The sequence below is a fragment of the Ahaetulla prasina genome, chromosome 10 (genome assembly GCF_028640845.1).
Source record: "Ahaetulla prasina isolate Xishuangbanna chromosome 10, ASM2864084v1, whole genome shotgun sequence".
Classification (NCBI taxonomy): domain Eukaryota; kingdom Metazoa; phylum Chordata; class Lepidosauria; order Squamata; family Colubridae; genus Ahaetulla; species Ahaetulla prasina.
The window spans coordinates 15,006,231-15,023,124 of NC_080548.1; the positions used below are offsets into that span (position 1 = coordinate 15,006,231).

General features: G+C 41.5%; 1 protein-coding gene across 2 annotated transcripts in view; it reads left to right on the plus strand.

Moving 5' to 3' along the window:
• ARID1A (AT-rich interaction domain 1A) overlaps window positions 1–16,894 on the plus strand; it is a 91,275-nt gene that overhangs the window by 27,355 nt on the left and 47,026 nt on the right. For both annotated transcript variants that reach the window (XM_058195261.1, XM_058195260.1), the window contains exons 2-4: window positions 4,905–5,117; window positions 6,736–7,194; window positions 8,736–8,849. In XM_058195261.1, coding sequence (XP_058051244.1) covers window positions 4,905–5,117; window positions 6,736–7,194; window positions 8,736–8,849 — 786 coding nt within the window. The remainder of the gene's footprint in view (window positions 1–4,904; window positions 5,118–6,735; window positions 7,195–8,735; window positions 8,850–16,894) is intronic.

Below are 16,894 nucleotides of genomic sequence, written 5' to 3' on the forward strand. Positions count from 1 at the left end.
AAAGGGGTGTGCTCTAAGATAAAACCTTATTAGTTAAGCTTCATAGAGATATGGCTCTTCTTGAGAATGGGGCGTGTGGTGCTTGGAGAAATGTGTCCTTGGAAAATAACATGCAAACTGAGCAGAACAGGTTAACATAAATTGATGGAATGGAAAAGGACAGCATTACTACCTTTTAAAAAAAGTCATGCTTTGCCCTTGAATGTTAAATATGTCATTTTAAATGTTACTTATACTCACCCAGCAGCCTTCCCCAACTTAATGCTTTCCAGCTGTGTTACACTATAATTCTCAGAATGGATACAATAAAAATTGTAGTCACAACACATCTGGAAGATCCAGCTTGGGTATAGGGGCTCTGAGATAACATTCTTTTCTTGAAAATATCACAGTCATTTTTAGATAGTTCTCGGCATCAAACACCTCTAAATATTTTAAATTTAATCAGTATCCATCAACCCTAACCAGTCTTGTAGAAGAGCACAGAGATGGCCTTCACAAAAATACACAGCATCCATTGGGAAAACAGGAACCTACCATGGGAACACAGGAAAGTGTGAGAAATACAGTTAGGATGTCCTGCTTTGACTCTTGAGTATAAAAGGGAAGGAGGGAGAAATGCTAATAGGCATTTCTTATCATCTTATCATTGCTGATAAGATTCTGTTATTACAGCCTTTATCAATAAAATAAGTCCTGGTACCGTGTTTTCCCAAAAATAAGACCCTGTCTTATTTTTTTTATTTTTTTGAACCCTGAAAGAAGCGCTTGGCCTTATTGCCATGCGCTCAAAAGCCCGATTGGGCTTCTTATCAGGGGATGTCTTATTTTGCGGGAAACGGGGTATTTTTTGTGAATATGTTTCCCAACCTTTACCTCAAAGGACTGATGGTTGGTGAAAATTGTAATCCAAAGTATCTAGAGAGCAAGTGCTTGTCTGTCCCTGCTTTGTGGATTGAAAATGGGAGTTTGACTTGGATTTATTATTTATTTATTTATTAATCAAATTTTTATACCGCCCTTCTCCCGAAGGACTCAGGGCGGTTTACAGCCAGCTAAAACAAACAAAATAAATACAGAATAAAATACAATTTAAAAAACTAATTCAATTTGGCCCATATTAAGAGTAAAACCCAATCAATTAAAACCAATAAAAACTATAACCCTATGCCAGACCTGCGCGGATGAACAAGTATGTCTTCAGCTCGCGGCGGAAGGTTTGAAGGTCTGGGAGTTGGCGAAGTCTTGGGGGAAGTTCATTCCAAAGGGTGGGGGCCCCCACAGAGAAGGCCCTACTTCTGGGGGCCACCAGCCGACATTGTCTGGCGGACGGCACCCTAAGGAATCCCTCTCTGTGGGAGCGCACGGGTCGGTGAGAGGCAATCGGTGGCAGTAGGCGGTCCCGTAAGTAACCCGGCCCTAAGCCATGGAGCGCTTTAAAGATAGTAATCAGCACCTTGAAGTGCACCCGGAAGATCACAGGTAGACAGTGCAGTCTGCGCAGGAGTGATGTCACATGGGAGCCACGAGGGGCTCCCTCTATCACCCACGCAGCTGCATTCTGAACCAACTGGATCCTCCGGGTGCTCTTCAAGGGGAGCCCCATGTAGAGAGCATTGCAGTAATCCAAGCGAGAGGTAACCAGAGCATGAGTGACCGTGCATAGGGCATCCCGGTCAAGGAAGGGGCGCAATTGGCGGATCAGGGAAACCTGATAAAAAGCTCTCCTGGATACGGTCGTCACATGATCTTCAAAGGACAACCGTCCATCCAGGAGAACACCCAAGTTGCGCACCCTTTCCATCGGGGCCAATGACTCGCCCCCAACAGCCAGCCGCAATTGCAGCTGACTGTACCGGGGTGCCGGCATCCACAGCCACTCCGTCTTGGAGGGATTGAGCTTGAGCCTGTTTCTCCCCATCCAGACCCGTACGGCTTCCAGACACCGGGACAGTACATCGACAGCTTCGTTGGGGTGGCCCGGGGTGGAAAAGTACAGCTGCGTGTCATCAGCGTACAGTTGGTACCTCACCCCAAAACCACTGATGATCTCACCCAATGGCTTCATATAGATGTTGAACAGGAGAGGCGAGAGAATCGACCCCTGCGGCACCCCACAAGTGAGGCGCCTCGGGGCCGATCTCTGCCCCTCTGCCAACACCATCTGCGACCGGTCGGAGAGATAGGAGGAGAACCACCGATAAACGGTGCTTCCCACTCCCAAACTCCCCAACCGGTGCAGCAGGATACCATGATCGACGGTATCAAAAGCCGCTAAGAGGTCTAATAGGACCAGGGCAGAGGAATAACCCCTATCCATGGCCCTCCAGAGATCATCCACCAACGCGACCAAAGCTGTCTCCGTACTGTATCCGGGCCGAAAGCCGGACTGGAACGGGTCTAGATAGACAGTTTCATCCAGGTACTGGGGTAATTGACGTGCAGTCAGGGCAATCATTTGGAAAAGAGCAGAACGTGCAAATTTTCCACTGTTTTTTACATGTTTGTGTTAAATTAGCATGAATGATATTCTGATGAGTAAAAAACTTAATTATTCAAAGTGTTTGATTAGCTTTAATGTGGATTTCCAATAAAACATTCTGTAAAGGCAAACATTACAAATCACCTCATACTCTTGCCAAGAAGAATAGCTAGTTAGATCCATATATTCACCAGAAATTAAGTCAGGGGTTATTTTTATTTATTTACACCCCACCTTTATTATTTTTACAAATAATTTAAGGTGGCAAACACATCCAATACACTTTCCTCTTCCTATTTTCTCCACATACAACAACACTGTGAGGTGAGTTGGGCTGAGAGAGTGACCAGCCCAAGTCACCCAGCCAGCTTTCTAAGGCAGGACTAGAACTAAAATTTATGATCGCCTGCTTTGTAGCCTATTGCTTTTACCACGACTTCAAAACTGGCTATTTTCCTCCTTACAATAATCTGGAATTTGTGCTGTTTGCTTCGTGTTAGGTTTTGGGGAACATCAATTCTGAGATTGCTTCTGATGTCTTTAAATTTAGCAAGTTGTAAGAATTGTTAGTGGTTAAAAGAAAGATCTGGATTCTCTGACGTGCTGATAGGATGATAGAATTCGAGGGTATTCATCTACTTCCTTGATTTGAAGCTGAGTCAATCATTTCTTTAGTCCCGCCTAAATACTAAACCAGTATTTATTCTAAACCAGTATTTTCCTCTTATATTGATCAGTGTAAAATTAACACATGAAATGCTGTCACGATTTACTGAAAGAATTGACCACATATCAGTCTTAAGAAAGACTTTCCAGTCCTTTACACTTTAAAATTTATTTTATCTTGGATTACTCTTTAAAATATGTTGGTATATTTTCTCTTAATGATAACTTATTGTATAATATAAGGCCATATTCAGTTTTGACAGGGCTTCTTAAATATTAAATTCATATTTAGTTGCAATTTCTCAATGTGAGATAATCACTTCAAAATTGAAGTGAAATCTAGACAATTTTAGGAATGTGTGGCATATTAAATATTGAACATTTGGGTCCTTCCTATCCTGACCCTTTCAATTTAAACCAGAAGCTGTCAGTTTACCAAATATATTAGAAGCTTTTATACAAGTTATGTATATAAACCTAAATTATGATAATTATTCAGCTTTTTAACACTGTACTAATACTAGCCAGGAGTGAGAAAAGATATGTTAATCTGTTTTACAACAATAATTCTCATGTGTTTCCTTTAGGAAACCGAAAAAGCAGATTTTTTTTTAACCAAATAGAAAAGTTTTGTGGTTTTCGATCAGTCATACCAACTTACTGATCTAAAAGATCAGAACAGATTGAAGAGTTATTTGTTGGTAAATGCCTATTTTGATGATCCTTCCAAATAAAAGAAAGAAGGAGGATTCTCAATAAAAAAATAGGGTAGATTATGTCTTAGTGTGGTTGCTGCAAACTAATAAAATCCAATATTTTCGGTCAGTCTAGTTAGCTTAAGAGTTTTGATTTTGGCCTAGCTTTCTTAACCAGTAAGCATCTTCTCATAATGAAGTATTCCTAAGCATCCAAGCGCTACAGCTAGTGGCAACAGTCAACCTTGGCAGATTTCAAAAATGCTAAACAGGATTGGCACTGATTAGCAATTGAATAGGAAACCACTAAGAAACCCCAGGGCCATAAGACTTAGAGTGGGAAATCAACCTGAAAAAAGGCAGTAGCAAATTGCTTCCTCATTGTTGCTAAGAAAGCGGAATGGACACAGCTGTGTAATCACCGGAAGTTGAATTTGACTTAAAAGGAGTATTTAATCTGAAAAACTATAAAATAAGAGCAGAGTTGCCACTTGGCCAATCTTGATGGATACTGGTTGTCCTCATGGTTTCACTTCAAGTCAGTTCACTTTCAGGGCCAAAAAAAATTGAGTGCAGAATGTGTTTCTATTCCTGCTTTCCACCGCTCCTTTCATTCCCAAACAGCAGCACCAGGGAATTTTGATTTTTATTGGATAGGAATTGTAACCCCGCAAAATCTGGAGGGCATCCAGTTGAAGAAGGTGTGCCATATTAACTTATTTCTGTATAGCTCTAGAGCAAGGGGTCTCCAACCTTAGCACCTTTAAGACTTGTGAACTTCAATTCTGGCTGAGGAATTCTGGGAGTTGAAGTCCAAAAGTCTTAACAGTTGCCAAGGTTGCAGACCCCCTGCTCTAGAACAAATAAAGATTCCAAAAAGTATCTTTTCTTCTGCCTTTCTGTTGAGTTTTAATGACAGTTTAATGACAGCTTGTTTACCTTTCTTTTATTTTTCTTTGGGTTGGCTCTTTTGGGAGTTCTTCACAAGTAAGTGACAATGTTATTAGATACCTTCTATCGCGACTGAATATTTTATAACTTATTCTGATTTTCTTTCCTAGCCATCCAGTCCAATGGATCAGATGGGGAAGATGAGACCTCAGCCTTATGGAGGAAACAACCTATACACACAACAGCAGGGACCTCAGTCAGGGCAGCAACAAGGTCATGGATATCCAGGACAGCCATATGGGCCCCAGACTCCCCAGAGATATCCAGTGGGAACTCTAAGCAGGACGCAAACTGCAATGGGCACTGTCTCTTATGCACAGCAGGTAAAGAAGGGAGTATGCCGTCCTCTGAAAACATATATGTATTTTCCATAAACAGGGACTAGATCTCAAAACCTTAAATGTTGATTTTGAGAGAATGGGCTGGTAAATGCTCATGTCTCAGTTGTGTCACTAGATTCATTTATTTACTGTTATTGTGCAGCTTTAAGCTTTAAACCAAGTTAAGATGACCGAACTAAGATTGTAAGCCGATAAATGAAGAAATTACATCTGGAAGATGCCAGTTGGGCAAAGGCAGGTGTGCTAAATAGGACAGGATATTTCCTGTCCCTATAGAAGAACAGTTGCGACCGTCCTGTTTACAATATGATGATCATAATGCAATTAATAGACATAAAACTAATATCTGAAAACTTCCAGGCAAGAGTGCAGGTAGTCTGTTGTGTCTCGCCCAATCTCACCACAGCCGCGGCCTTCTTATCTGCTTCCGAACACGGAGGAATGTTCTAGTATGCCTCCCGGCCCCAGCCCTGGCTCCATGCCCAGACAGGCTGAAGAGGAGGAAATATCTCCAGCCCCCAGCTCTGGCTCCATGCCCAGGCAAACGGAGCAACTAGACCCCTCCCCCTCCTCCACAGCATGTGAGCCTGAGGGAGGTCTATTGCCAACAGCTGCCGACTGGAGTGACCCTCGCGTCAGAAGACTTGATAGGCGGAGGCAACAGAAGGAAGGGAGGGGCAGGCCTGGATAAGTGCTGAGTCATGGAGCCACACCCCATGGCCTATATAAAGGATCTGCTTTCTGGCATTCTCTGAGTCAGGCAAAGTCTAAACATATCTTGCTGAAGTCACTTTCTGGTCTCCTGCCTGCCCTGAGGACTTTGCTAGGACTTTGGCAGAGCTGCAGAGGCACGCCTGATTCGGATTTCCCTGACCCGGCCGTCAGCGGAGGAGTGGGACACAACATAGTCTTTGACTTGGCATCACAGTTGGGACTGGAATTTTAAAGCAAGTCATCACATGTCCGGGACCAATTTTACAACCATCTTTACCATGGTCATTAAACAAATCTAGCTTCTCCAATTGAGTTGCTGGAAGCCCTCTGGGAAGGTCGCAAGCCATGATCGCGTGACTGGAAGACACTGCAACAATTGTTCATGCGAGCTAGTTGCCAAGCACAGTCATTGCACTGGTTGCACTGTTGTAACTTCGAGGATGGGTCATAAGTCAAGTATGAGGCTGCTATAACTTCAAACTGATGTTAAATGAATAGTCATAAACCAAGGGCCGGTTTAGCTCTGCCTGGTAAGGCCTGTTATTAAGAACACAAAGCCTGCAATTACTGCAGGTTCGAGCCCGGCCCAAGGTTGACTCAGCCTTCCATCCTTTATAAGGTAGGTAAAATGAGGACCCAGATTGAGGACCCAGATTGTTGGGGGGGCAATAAGTTGACTTTGTAAATATATACAAATAGAATGAGACTATTGCCCTATACATTGTAAGCCGCCCTGAGTCTTCGGAGAAGGGCGGGGTATAAATGTAAACAAAAACAAAAAAAAAAAGACTACCTGTAATGTAACACTCTCTCAGCTCCATTCTTCAGCATCTTCCTGACCGACATTGATTTCCTCTCCTTTTTAATTTTTTTCTCTCCCAAACAGATACCGCCTTATGGACAGCAGGGGCCTACTGGATACGGGCAGCAGAGTCAGACCCCTTATTACAACCAGCAGAGTCCTCACCCCCAGCAACAGCCTTCTTATGCCCAGCAGCCCCCCACTCAGGCCCCACATGCTCAGCCCTCTTATCAGCAAACGCAAACTCAGTCTCAGCCTCCTCAGCTTCAGTCATCCCAGCCCCCCTATTCCCAGCCACAGCCACAACCATCCCACCAGCAGTCCCCATCTCCATATCCCCAGCAGCCAGCCCCGGGCCAGCAGCAACACCCCCAGGGTCAGACTCCCTACTCTCAGCAGCAGTCCCAATCCCCTTACCAGCAGCAGCAGCAGCAAGCTCAGCAGTCTGCTACCTCGGCGCTCGCCCAGCCATCGGCAACGTACCCTCCGTCTCAGTCACAGCAGCCGTCGGCTTATTCTCAGCAGCGCTTCCCACCTCCACAGGTAGGTTGTCTTCCATGAACTGCCCCATTCCTCTGCCCCAATCCTTTTGATAGGTATTTCTGGAAAACTAGGCAGCTACAGAGTAGCTCTGGTTCTGGGTCAGACCTATTAATACCTTTTCTGCTCTTCAAGTGGAAATAGAAAGAAATGCAGCTTGGCAAAGAGATGAGTTACTCCTTTGCTGGTTGGGGAATTCTGGGAGTTGAAGTCCACACATCTTAAAAGTTGCCAAGGTTAAGAAACACTGCCTTAAATATTTGAGAACACAGTTACTTATCAATATCTGAGCAGTCCATTTGTCAGTGACCGGGCAGAAAGCCAATTTACACACACCAAACTAAAACACCACCTTTCACTGTTCTGTCTGTGATAGCCCACAGGCAAAAAGTACTTTATCAACTGCAACCTGATTTAGACACATCAATGCATATCCTGCCTTTTCTTTTGGAGCTCAAAGAGACATACATTGTTCTCCTTTTAGTACCATCTCCTGACCTGGTACAGCTGTAATTTATCCTGCCAAATGTATCTGTAAAGCAATTCAGGCGAGAGATGATTCCCAGGTTTTTGATGGGGCAGAGTGGGAATTTTAACATTTTTTTCCTCCTCATTTACCATATGACACTTGTCCTTCTTTACCTTACTTTCAAAGAGAGGTGTGACATGACAAGTAGCAAAAGAACTACTTGAATTGGAACACCACAGTTTTAATGCGAGGAGAAGTCGGGATTCTTAACACTAATGCAAAACCACAATGAAGGAAAATGAAACGGGTGATAGTGAAGAAATTGGAGCTTGTCTGCTCAAAACTCTTCCATGTGCATCTTTGCAAACTAGGGCAGTTTCTGCAACATTGTACTTGCTGACCTTGAAAGGCATAAAGCTTGGGAGGGTTAATACCATCGCATATTAGTTTTCTCTGCATGGTGAATTGTTGCAGCAGAGGTCTTCTGAACCTCTAGCTTTAAGGCAAGAGAAAAAAGAAAGATCCAGGCATTTGCACTGTCTTCACTAGATCTCTGGAGTAGGGATCAGAAGGGGGCAGTGAGTTAACCACTGAATGTCTGCTGTGTTTCCAAAAAAGCACAAGATGGCAGGTTATTTCTTAAACTTTGTTCATTGGGTATAGGTTTTTTTTGTTTTTTTTTTAAATACAGAGACATACACACATGGGCGGCTCAGAGAGAAAACACAAAAATATATGTTTGCTAATCCTGGATCGATTGACAATCTGTCTATCTGGTTGATTGGATGTACCATCAACATTTTGCTCCTTGGCTACTTACTGATGTCATTTACTATGGAAGAGCAAGAAATAGTGACCCAGCATGGGAAGTTAGGAAAGGTTTTTAGCACTATTGGGCTACACTAATTTTTAACTTCTGAGGTTGTTTGTAATGCTTACTTCTAACTCTTGTCACCACTTGGGGCAATTGAACAGAGCCAAGGAAGACAGATGACTGTACCATAACTTAGACTGAGATAAAAATAATATTTCTGTGGGTTTCCCCCCCGCCACTGGCTGGTCTCTTATATTCTAGGAGTTGTCACAGGACTCATTTGGCTCCCATGGGTCATCTGCCACGTCAATGGCTTCCAGTAAAGGGCAAGAAGATGTGACTTTGAATCTCCAGTCGAGACCCTCTAGCTTACCGGTGAGTCAAAAAATTAGATAAGGGAGGCAAAACGGGATACTTGATCGTGCATTACTGTATCTTGCAAAAATTGGGGGAAACCCTCATGCACCATGGAATTCTAGATTACTGAATATAAATCAGTGTTTGGGTTTTGTTTTTGTTTTTTTGCTTAAGTGGAAGAATTTTGCCTGAAGTATAAGAGGTATGTGTTAACTTTTGGTTCTGCTATTATTATTATTTTTTGTATTAAACTCATAGTATGAAACTTCTATTGCCTTGTGCAGTGGTATAATTTCTTTCTATTGATTTAATTTCTGCTGGAGCTGAACTCCATTAACTAATTGTATTAACCTGGTTAACTTGATTTTTTTTTTTTTTTTGCAGATGAGAAAATTCATTCAGATGTGGTCAATTGTTGCATTTTTAGTTTTTTTTAAAAATCTCTAAATGATAAAGGTTATATGATAAGATTATGTGCCTAGCACTTAAATTATGATGAAGCGGCTATACTATACATATTTTGGGGATATTCTTGATCTACATGGGGTAGATGGTGATATGATGGACCATCACGTATATAGTTTCTCTATTTATGGCCCTCGCTATATCTTTTGTGTTTTGTGAAGAGAATAATTAGTAGGCTAATAGCTTCATATGTATAGTTCTTTCCTGCTCCTCAAAGGACAGCCTTTGTAATGTGTGAAAAAGCTATTTAGTGCCTCGGCCTTATGCCAAGTTTCTCCTCAAGAGATTACCCCCAGCATCTCAAATGAGTTTTAAGCTGCTGACCTGGAATTGGTTTCTTCCACTTAAACTAGAGTGTTTGGCTTTCAGAATAGTGCACCTCTCAACGGTAGTTGTGAGAACAAAATGCAAAAGAGCTTAGTGTTTTGCAAAGCCCCTTAACTATATGTTTAAAAGGTTTACTAGGTACCTCTTTGAAAAAGCAGTCAACATTGAACATTTCAGTCATATAGATAAAACACTTCACTTTAGAGGGATGGAGAGTGCAGCTTAATGTTCAAACCAGTAATGGGATGAAGGGCATGTAACTTCCTTCTCAGATACTTAACTAAAAAAAAAAATTTCTTCCATGATCAGCAGCTTTGCTTCACAATACCTTGTTCTCTATATAGTCTTCCCAGTTGGCATAGGTAATAATTGTATATCCTAGTTTTAGCTACAGAAGAGACTGATGAAGTAGTATTGGAAGTTTTTAAGACGAGGTTAGATAACCATTTGTCTGAAATGTATAGGGCAGGGGTGAAATATGCTACCTTCCTTACTGGTTTGGAAATGTGCACACACGTGCATCACATGCGCACACAGACCTTCTGCGCATGCTCAGAAGGTAAAAAACACATTATTTCCTGGTTAAAACCAGAAAGTAATGACACCCAGGCGGGTGGGTGGAACTTTGCTCCGCCCATCATTACCGGACTGCCGAACTATCGGACGTGATCACTGCCGGATAGCATGATCCAGTCCTATCCGGGAGCATTTCACCCCTTAGGTTTCCTGCCTAAGCAGGGGGTTGGACTAGAAAACTTCCAAGGTCCCGTCCAACTTTCTGTTCTGTTCTGCTCTGCTCTGCTCTGCTCTACTCTACTCTACTCTACCCTATCCTGAGATATAGTTGGAGTAGTTGCTAGTAGTTGGAATTAAGTTTCTCTTAGTGGAGTAACTTCCGTTTAAAGCAGAATATTGTGCATTCAGATTTGTAGATTTAAATGGTAGGTAACATTACATAATTATTGGAATGCAGCTGTCTTTCCAAATTATCTCTAGGATTGGTTGCTGAACAAATTTCCTAATTCCTTGCTGTTCAGAGACATGGATAAGCACTCCAGATGTTTTGGACTATAATTCCTAGTTGTTTGTTACTAATCCTGTTAACTTCAATAGGATTTGATACATAGTATTTGCAGAGGTACCAGGTTATTTGATCCTCATTAAAATAAAGGAAATAATTTTTCCAATTCAGTGATTCTAGGATTCCGGTTCCTTCCAGTGTATTATTTCTGTAAATCTCTTCAAAAATCAGTTGCAATATGTACAAGTGTTGCTCACTCCTACATAAACATAGTCATTTTTGCTTACCAGAGAGCTTGCAGTGCTGTAGGTTTGAGGGTTAGGGGGATAACATTAGGGGTGTGGACAGGGGTGAGCTTCAAAAAATTTAGCAAGGGGTTCTCTGCCCAGTTGCTGGGTGGGCGTGGCCATGGTGGGCGTGGCCTAATCGGCCTCCTGCACCACAGCGGGGGGGAGTGTTTTTGCCCTCCCTGGGCTCCGGAGACTTTCCTCGAGCCTCCGGGAGTGTAAAATGGTCTCCCCAGGCACCAGAGGCCCTCTGGAGGCTGGAAACGGGCCTGTTTCCGGCCTTCCCAAACATCCGGTAGGCCCATTTTTCGCCCTCTCTGAGCCTCCACGCACTGCCGGCACTTACCTACATCCAAAACAGGCCAGGTGGGGACTCTGGGGAGGGGAGGGGTGGGCGGGGCCAGCCAGCAGTGGGATTTGGGGTTTTTCCGAACTGCACAGAATCTTAGCTAGAGGTTCTCCTGAAACCATGCAACTCCCCAACAGCCCACACCCCCAGGTATGGATCCCTAATTACTTCTTTGAGAAATCAGAAGAATCTATAGAGGTCTCCACTCATAACTGCACGTGGGATCCTGGGAAATGAATGCAGAAAAGGTCCCAGAAGAATAGTGGTAGATTAAAGCAATTTGGAGGGCAGCTCACTTCCTCCTGTGTCATTTCTCCAGTTCCAGACTCTTTGGGGGGCAATATCAGGGCTTCTTTTGCTGTTAGGTAAGGAAAGCTTTTGCTGCCTACTTCCCAAATGAACCTGGGCCTTTCCTTCTCCTACGAGCCAGTCCTAGTGTTAGCCACCTAACCCTCAGACCTCTGGAGCACTGCAAGCTCTCAGATAAGCACAAATAATTAGATTTTATGTAGGAGTAAGCAATACTTGCTACATAGTACAACCGATTTCTGAAAAGATTGACAAAGGAAACTGAATCCTAAAGGCACTGAGTTGGAAAGATTATTTTCCTTATTTTATCTGCAGAGAAAGGCTGAGTTTTTGTGAGTGTTAAAAGACACAATTCTGTATCTCATTGCCCAGATGGTCAGTAAGCACGCAGAGGATTTTCAAGCCCAACACAACATCTCTCAGGTGATAAGTCTCTTTTTCTCATCCCAAATTTACCCTGGAAATGCTTGGTGCATTAAGGCTGTCGTTTAGATCAGGGGTCTCCAAGCTTGGCCACTTTAAGACTTGTAGACTTCAACTTCCAGAGTTCCTCAGCCAGCTTTGCTCTGGGAGTTGAAGTCCACAAGTCTTAAAAGTTGCCAAGGTTGGAGCCCTCTGATTTAGATTGTAGATAGCTATGCCCTGGGGAATTCACATTTCTTATTTGACTCACCTTACTACATTTCTTTAAATGTAACAGAAAAACCCAGCCTGCCCAAATTGATGTGCATTGTAGTAACGTGAGCTTGCACAAGGCAGGAGGGCTTTTTTCTAGAAGCATCAGTTAACTCAGAATTCTCCTTTGTTGCAGTTAAGTTCCTATTTCATTTAAGTGCGCATAGGTACTGCTACTTCCATAGTTAGGCACTCTGAGGTTTTGTTGGTGCTTGTTTGCATCAAAACACTCTTTTTAAATGAAGAAGGGAAGGGAAAGAATCTGGGAGGGGGGGAATAATGGAATTTGGAATTCCTTCTCCACTCTGAATCTCTTCAAGAAGGGAGCAGTCATTTTTAGTCATATAGATATACAGTAATTTGTCTAAGTCATCATGCACAGAATAAAATGGCATATGAATGACTGGAATAATACTTCCACCACATTTAGAAACGAGAAATTATTCAATTGTATAGGAGACTCCTGCATATCAAATGGTGGGTGTCAGTGGTATATAATTAAGATGGCATCTTTTTTGAGAGTATGGCAATCATGGTTGAAAAGCAGGCTAACTTTCCATTGATGATAGTATTACCTGTATCAGCGGTGCAAATATGATGACAAAAGGACTATGTGCTTACAGCTAGGTTTGACACAATTCTCTTTCTGACTTAATAAAGTCTTCATTGCTTGCTTACCTATCTCACTATAAGTGAACCGCCAAGGATGACTATAAGGTATATAGGTTCACTATAAGGGAACAGCTTTACCTGTGCCACAAATGTAACTGATGAGGACACTAAAACAGCATTTTTGCTGGCTTCCCTTCAGTTATAGAGTAGCCTGCCACTGCAGATAATGTAAATTTAAACCTAGGTACCTTTTTTTTGGAAAGTTCTTTAAGACCTGAATTTTGGTTGCTATTTAAAAAAAAAAAAAGCAAAGCCTTGCATGACCAGGATCAATTAGGACACGGGTGTCAAACTCGCGTCGTCATGTGACGTATCACAACTTTTTCCCTCTTTGCTAAACCAGGGGTGGGCGTGGCCACTGTGACATGCATCTGTGAATTTGACACCCCTGAATTAGGAGGAAGAAAATGAAAGTCAAAAGCAGGTGGTGGGAAGTGGCAGAGTGCAGAACCAGTCAAAAGAGCAGAGATGTATGGGAGGAGATAGCGGGATAGGGAACAGTTAAGTGGAGGGAAGTGCAGCAGTTGACGCATGAGGTCTTAGCCTAACAACCACAGCCATCACTACTGGAACTCCCTTGCTAACTGATGTGATCACATGGTATTTTTCCTAATAAATTGGCCCTTTAGTTAAGCCAGGGGTTCCCAATCTTGTCTATACCCTGCACCCCTTGAATGCTTCCGATATATTCTCTCATGCCTTACAAAAGTAAATAATTTATGCATATAATTATGCATATACGCTATAATTTTGAAACTTCAAAACCCAAGTTTTTGCATCCCCTGGAATATCAAGCACCCCCGGTTGGGAACCCCTGAATTAAGCAATGGAAATTCCAGTCCCAGTTACGGTTGTTAAGTGAGGACTACCTGTGTATTCAGGGTCGGCAGAACGTATTGTATTACAACGTAATTTCTAGAAATCTTCAAAAATACCACGCAATGTGATATTTAAAATTTAGATTGGGGGGATGTGTCTCATCAGTTCAAGGAGTCCTGTCAAGGCTAAAAAACGGTTTTGTGATTATAACTAGAATGGAATATTTTGCAATTTCCTGTTTGCTTTAGATTCTTTGTTGGGCGTGCAGCAAACTATAGTAGTTCAGTGGTTTGTATTTAGAGCCCCTTCCCCTTTTTTCTAAACTATTTGAATAAATGAGAAAAACCCAATTTGTGCAGCCCAAAGATGACCCTAAGATATTTTATTATTATACTATTCTGCTTACCCATCTTGTTTTGTTTTTTGCTGTAGTCCTTCTCAAAGGACTGGATTTCACTTAAGGTTATATAGCCCTGCTTAAAAGGTGAATGATGGCACATAACTCTTCTGAGATTGACAGTATAATTTATTAATGATACATATGAAATAAAATGTTGAGACTGTAGAAGTACATCTATGAGAGAATCTTTCTGTGGAACAACTTCCACATCAAAATATGAAAATACCTTGCTTTAAAGTCAAGAATAACAAGCATTTCTTCTCCTAAGTGATTCATTTGACATATGGTTCTAATATGAACAATGCAAAAGAAGGAGTAAAGGAATTATGGGACAGAAACAGACTATAAGTTGCTTAGGCTATTTACTAAAGGCTATTTCAGATTGGGCACTGCTGTAAAAATACATACATCAGCTATGAGCAAGATAAATTTTCCAAAATTTAACCATTACAACCGTAGCTACTTCTTGGCAGAGTGGAGCCAATATGTATATATCAAGTAAAGTTTCATCTCTTGAATTCCTTACTTTGAGTAACTCTTGATTGTCTAATCTGTCTTTAGTTTCATGCTGATAATTTTAAGGGTTTGTTTAGATTACAGAGGTAAAAACAAAAAACACCAAAAAATTGGACCATAGGAATTTTAACAACTTACAAATATAATCATTCTGACTTCTTAATCAAGGAATAAGCTTTTGCATTATATTGTCATTTGTTCAGTTATGAAATGTAGATCTTATTTTTCCAATCCTAATTGTAGTCAGGAGCTGAATATGAACATTTGGTCCTCTTACACTGCATTTATACATGCTAAGTCAGAATTTAGTTTAATCGTGGTTTGTTGAATAACAGTAAACCCTCAATCTCAGGCAGGGCAGCCTATTTCCAGTTGGTTCATACATGCTAGCTACTAGTTGCTTTACTGGGATTGGTACAGTAAATGTACAGTAATTCAGCTTCCAGTTAACCAGTGTTTTTAAATATTTAATTATGATCGGGATCCTAAGTAGTATATTCAAATTTGCTTCAATATCTAAAGCAATTAATATTCACTATTCTTTGGGGGGGGGAATCTTACGGTGGTATCACTAGTGAATTGAATTAACCCTCTCATCCTAGAGTTTCCTTTTTTCCAAGCTCCAAGGATGGGTGGGCATGGTGGAGTAGGGGGCTTTTTCAGGCTGGGGAGAGAGGATTGCATGAGCAAAGATTCTCTCATTGAATATCGGATCCAACTCGTAAATCTGTAAACTCATAACGTCTTATGTAGGGATAGGGGCAGAGATGGTGTTCAGCAGATTCTGACCAGTTCTGGAGAACCGGTAGCGGAAATTTTGAGTAGTTCGGAGAACCGGTAAATACCACCTCTGGCTGGCCCCGCCCCCATCTATTCTCTGCATCCCGAGTCCCAGCTGATCGGGAGGAAATGAGGATTTTGCAGTATCCTTCCCCTGGAGTGGGGTGGGAATGGAGATTTTACAGTATCCTTCCCCTGCCACACCCACCAAGCCACGCCCACAGTAAATAAATTTGAATCCCACCACTGGATAGGGGTTTGGAAATAGCATTTATTCCACTTGAACTAATTAACTGACTGATTCATGATTTCTTTTAAGGGCTCTTTTGTACAAGCCATGATGCTTATTGGCGTCAATAAAATGCTTAATAGTAACATAAAATAGGAAGAATTGATAAAGTGGGAAGAAGCAAATATGGGGAACAACAAACGCATGTTCCTGTGGCGTAGGTCTAATTAACCATACTGTACTTAGTATGTACTTAGACGTAAGCATACAAGTTTTAATATTTCTAGAGTGTTTCTTTTAAAACGTATTATAAATGTTAAAGGATCAGAAATTGACAGTATCAATTAGTAGTAAATACAACTCTATGATTTTCTACGTTTCCATCTTTTAAGCACACATGTGTTGTGTTTTGTTGCTGAATTGTTTTTTCAATTTTTTAAAATCTGCCTAAGAATTAATACATACTACTGTCTATAGGAAGATAGATATACAAATAGTCCTTATCTAGTGACCACAACCTGGTCGCTAAGTGAAAAACCATACAACTACAACTAGGCTTACAATCTTAGTTCAGCTTTCTGTTGCTTTACAGATCTGCAAATGTCACAAATGCAGGCATTGGTCTCAAATTTACTCTTTATTTTTTCCACCATTGTAACTGAATGGTCATTGTCTGAGGGAGTCGCTAAGCAAGAGTTACTGTATATTCTGTTCATGGAAATATTTTCAACAATGCATGGACTTCTTTTTTGATAGGAGATGTACATGTGCATAATTCAGAACTGTGAAAACAGAAGATTATGGTGTTTCACTTTGCCTATTAATTTGAGAAATGTGAATTAAATTCTGTCACTTTGAACCAGTCTGCTTACACGGTCAACTCTTACAGTATGGTATAGCAGTTTTAACACTGTAATGGTGGACCTTATGTATCACCAATTATATAATATACAAATGGATGAAGACTATTGCTAACATAGTGTAAGCCGCCCTGAGTCTTCGGAGAAGGGCGGGATATAAATTCAAATTAAAAAAAAAAAAGTCCTCGCTTAACAACCCTAATTGGGATCAGAATTTCCATCACTAAGCAAAACGGTCATTAGGTGAAACCTAACATGAGCGCACCACTTGGTAGCTTGATTGCAGTCATTAGGTGAGGATCTCATTTTCCTCCTGGCCTTGTTTGCTTCTGTTTCAATTCTTCCCACCCACCT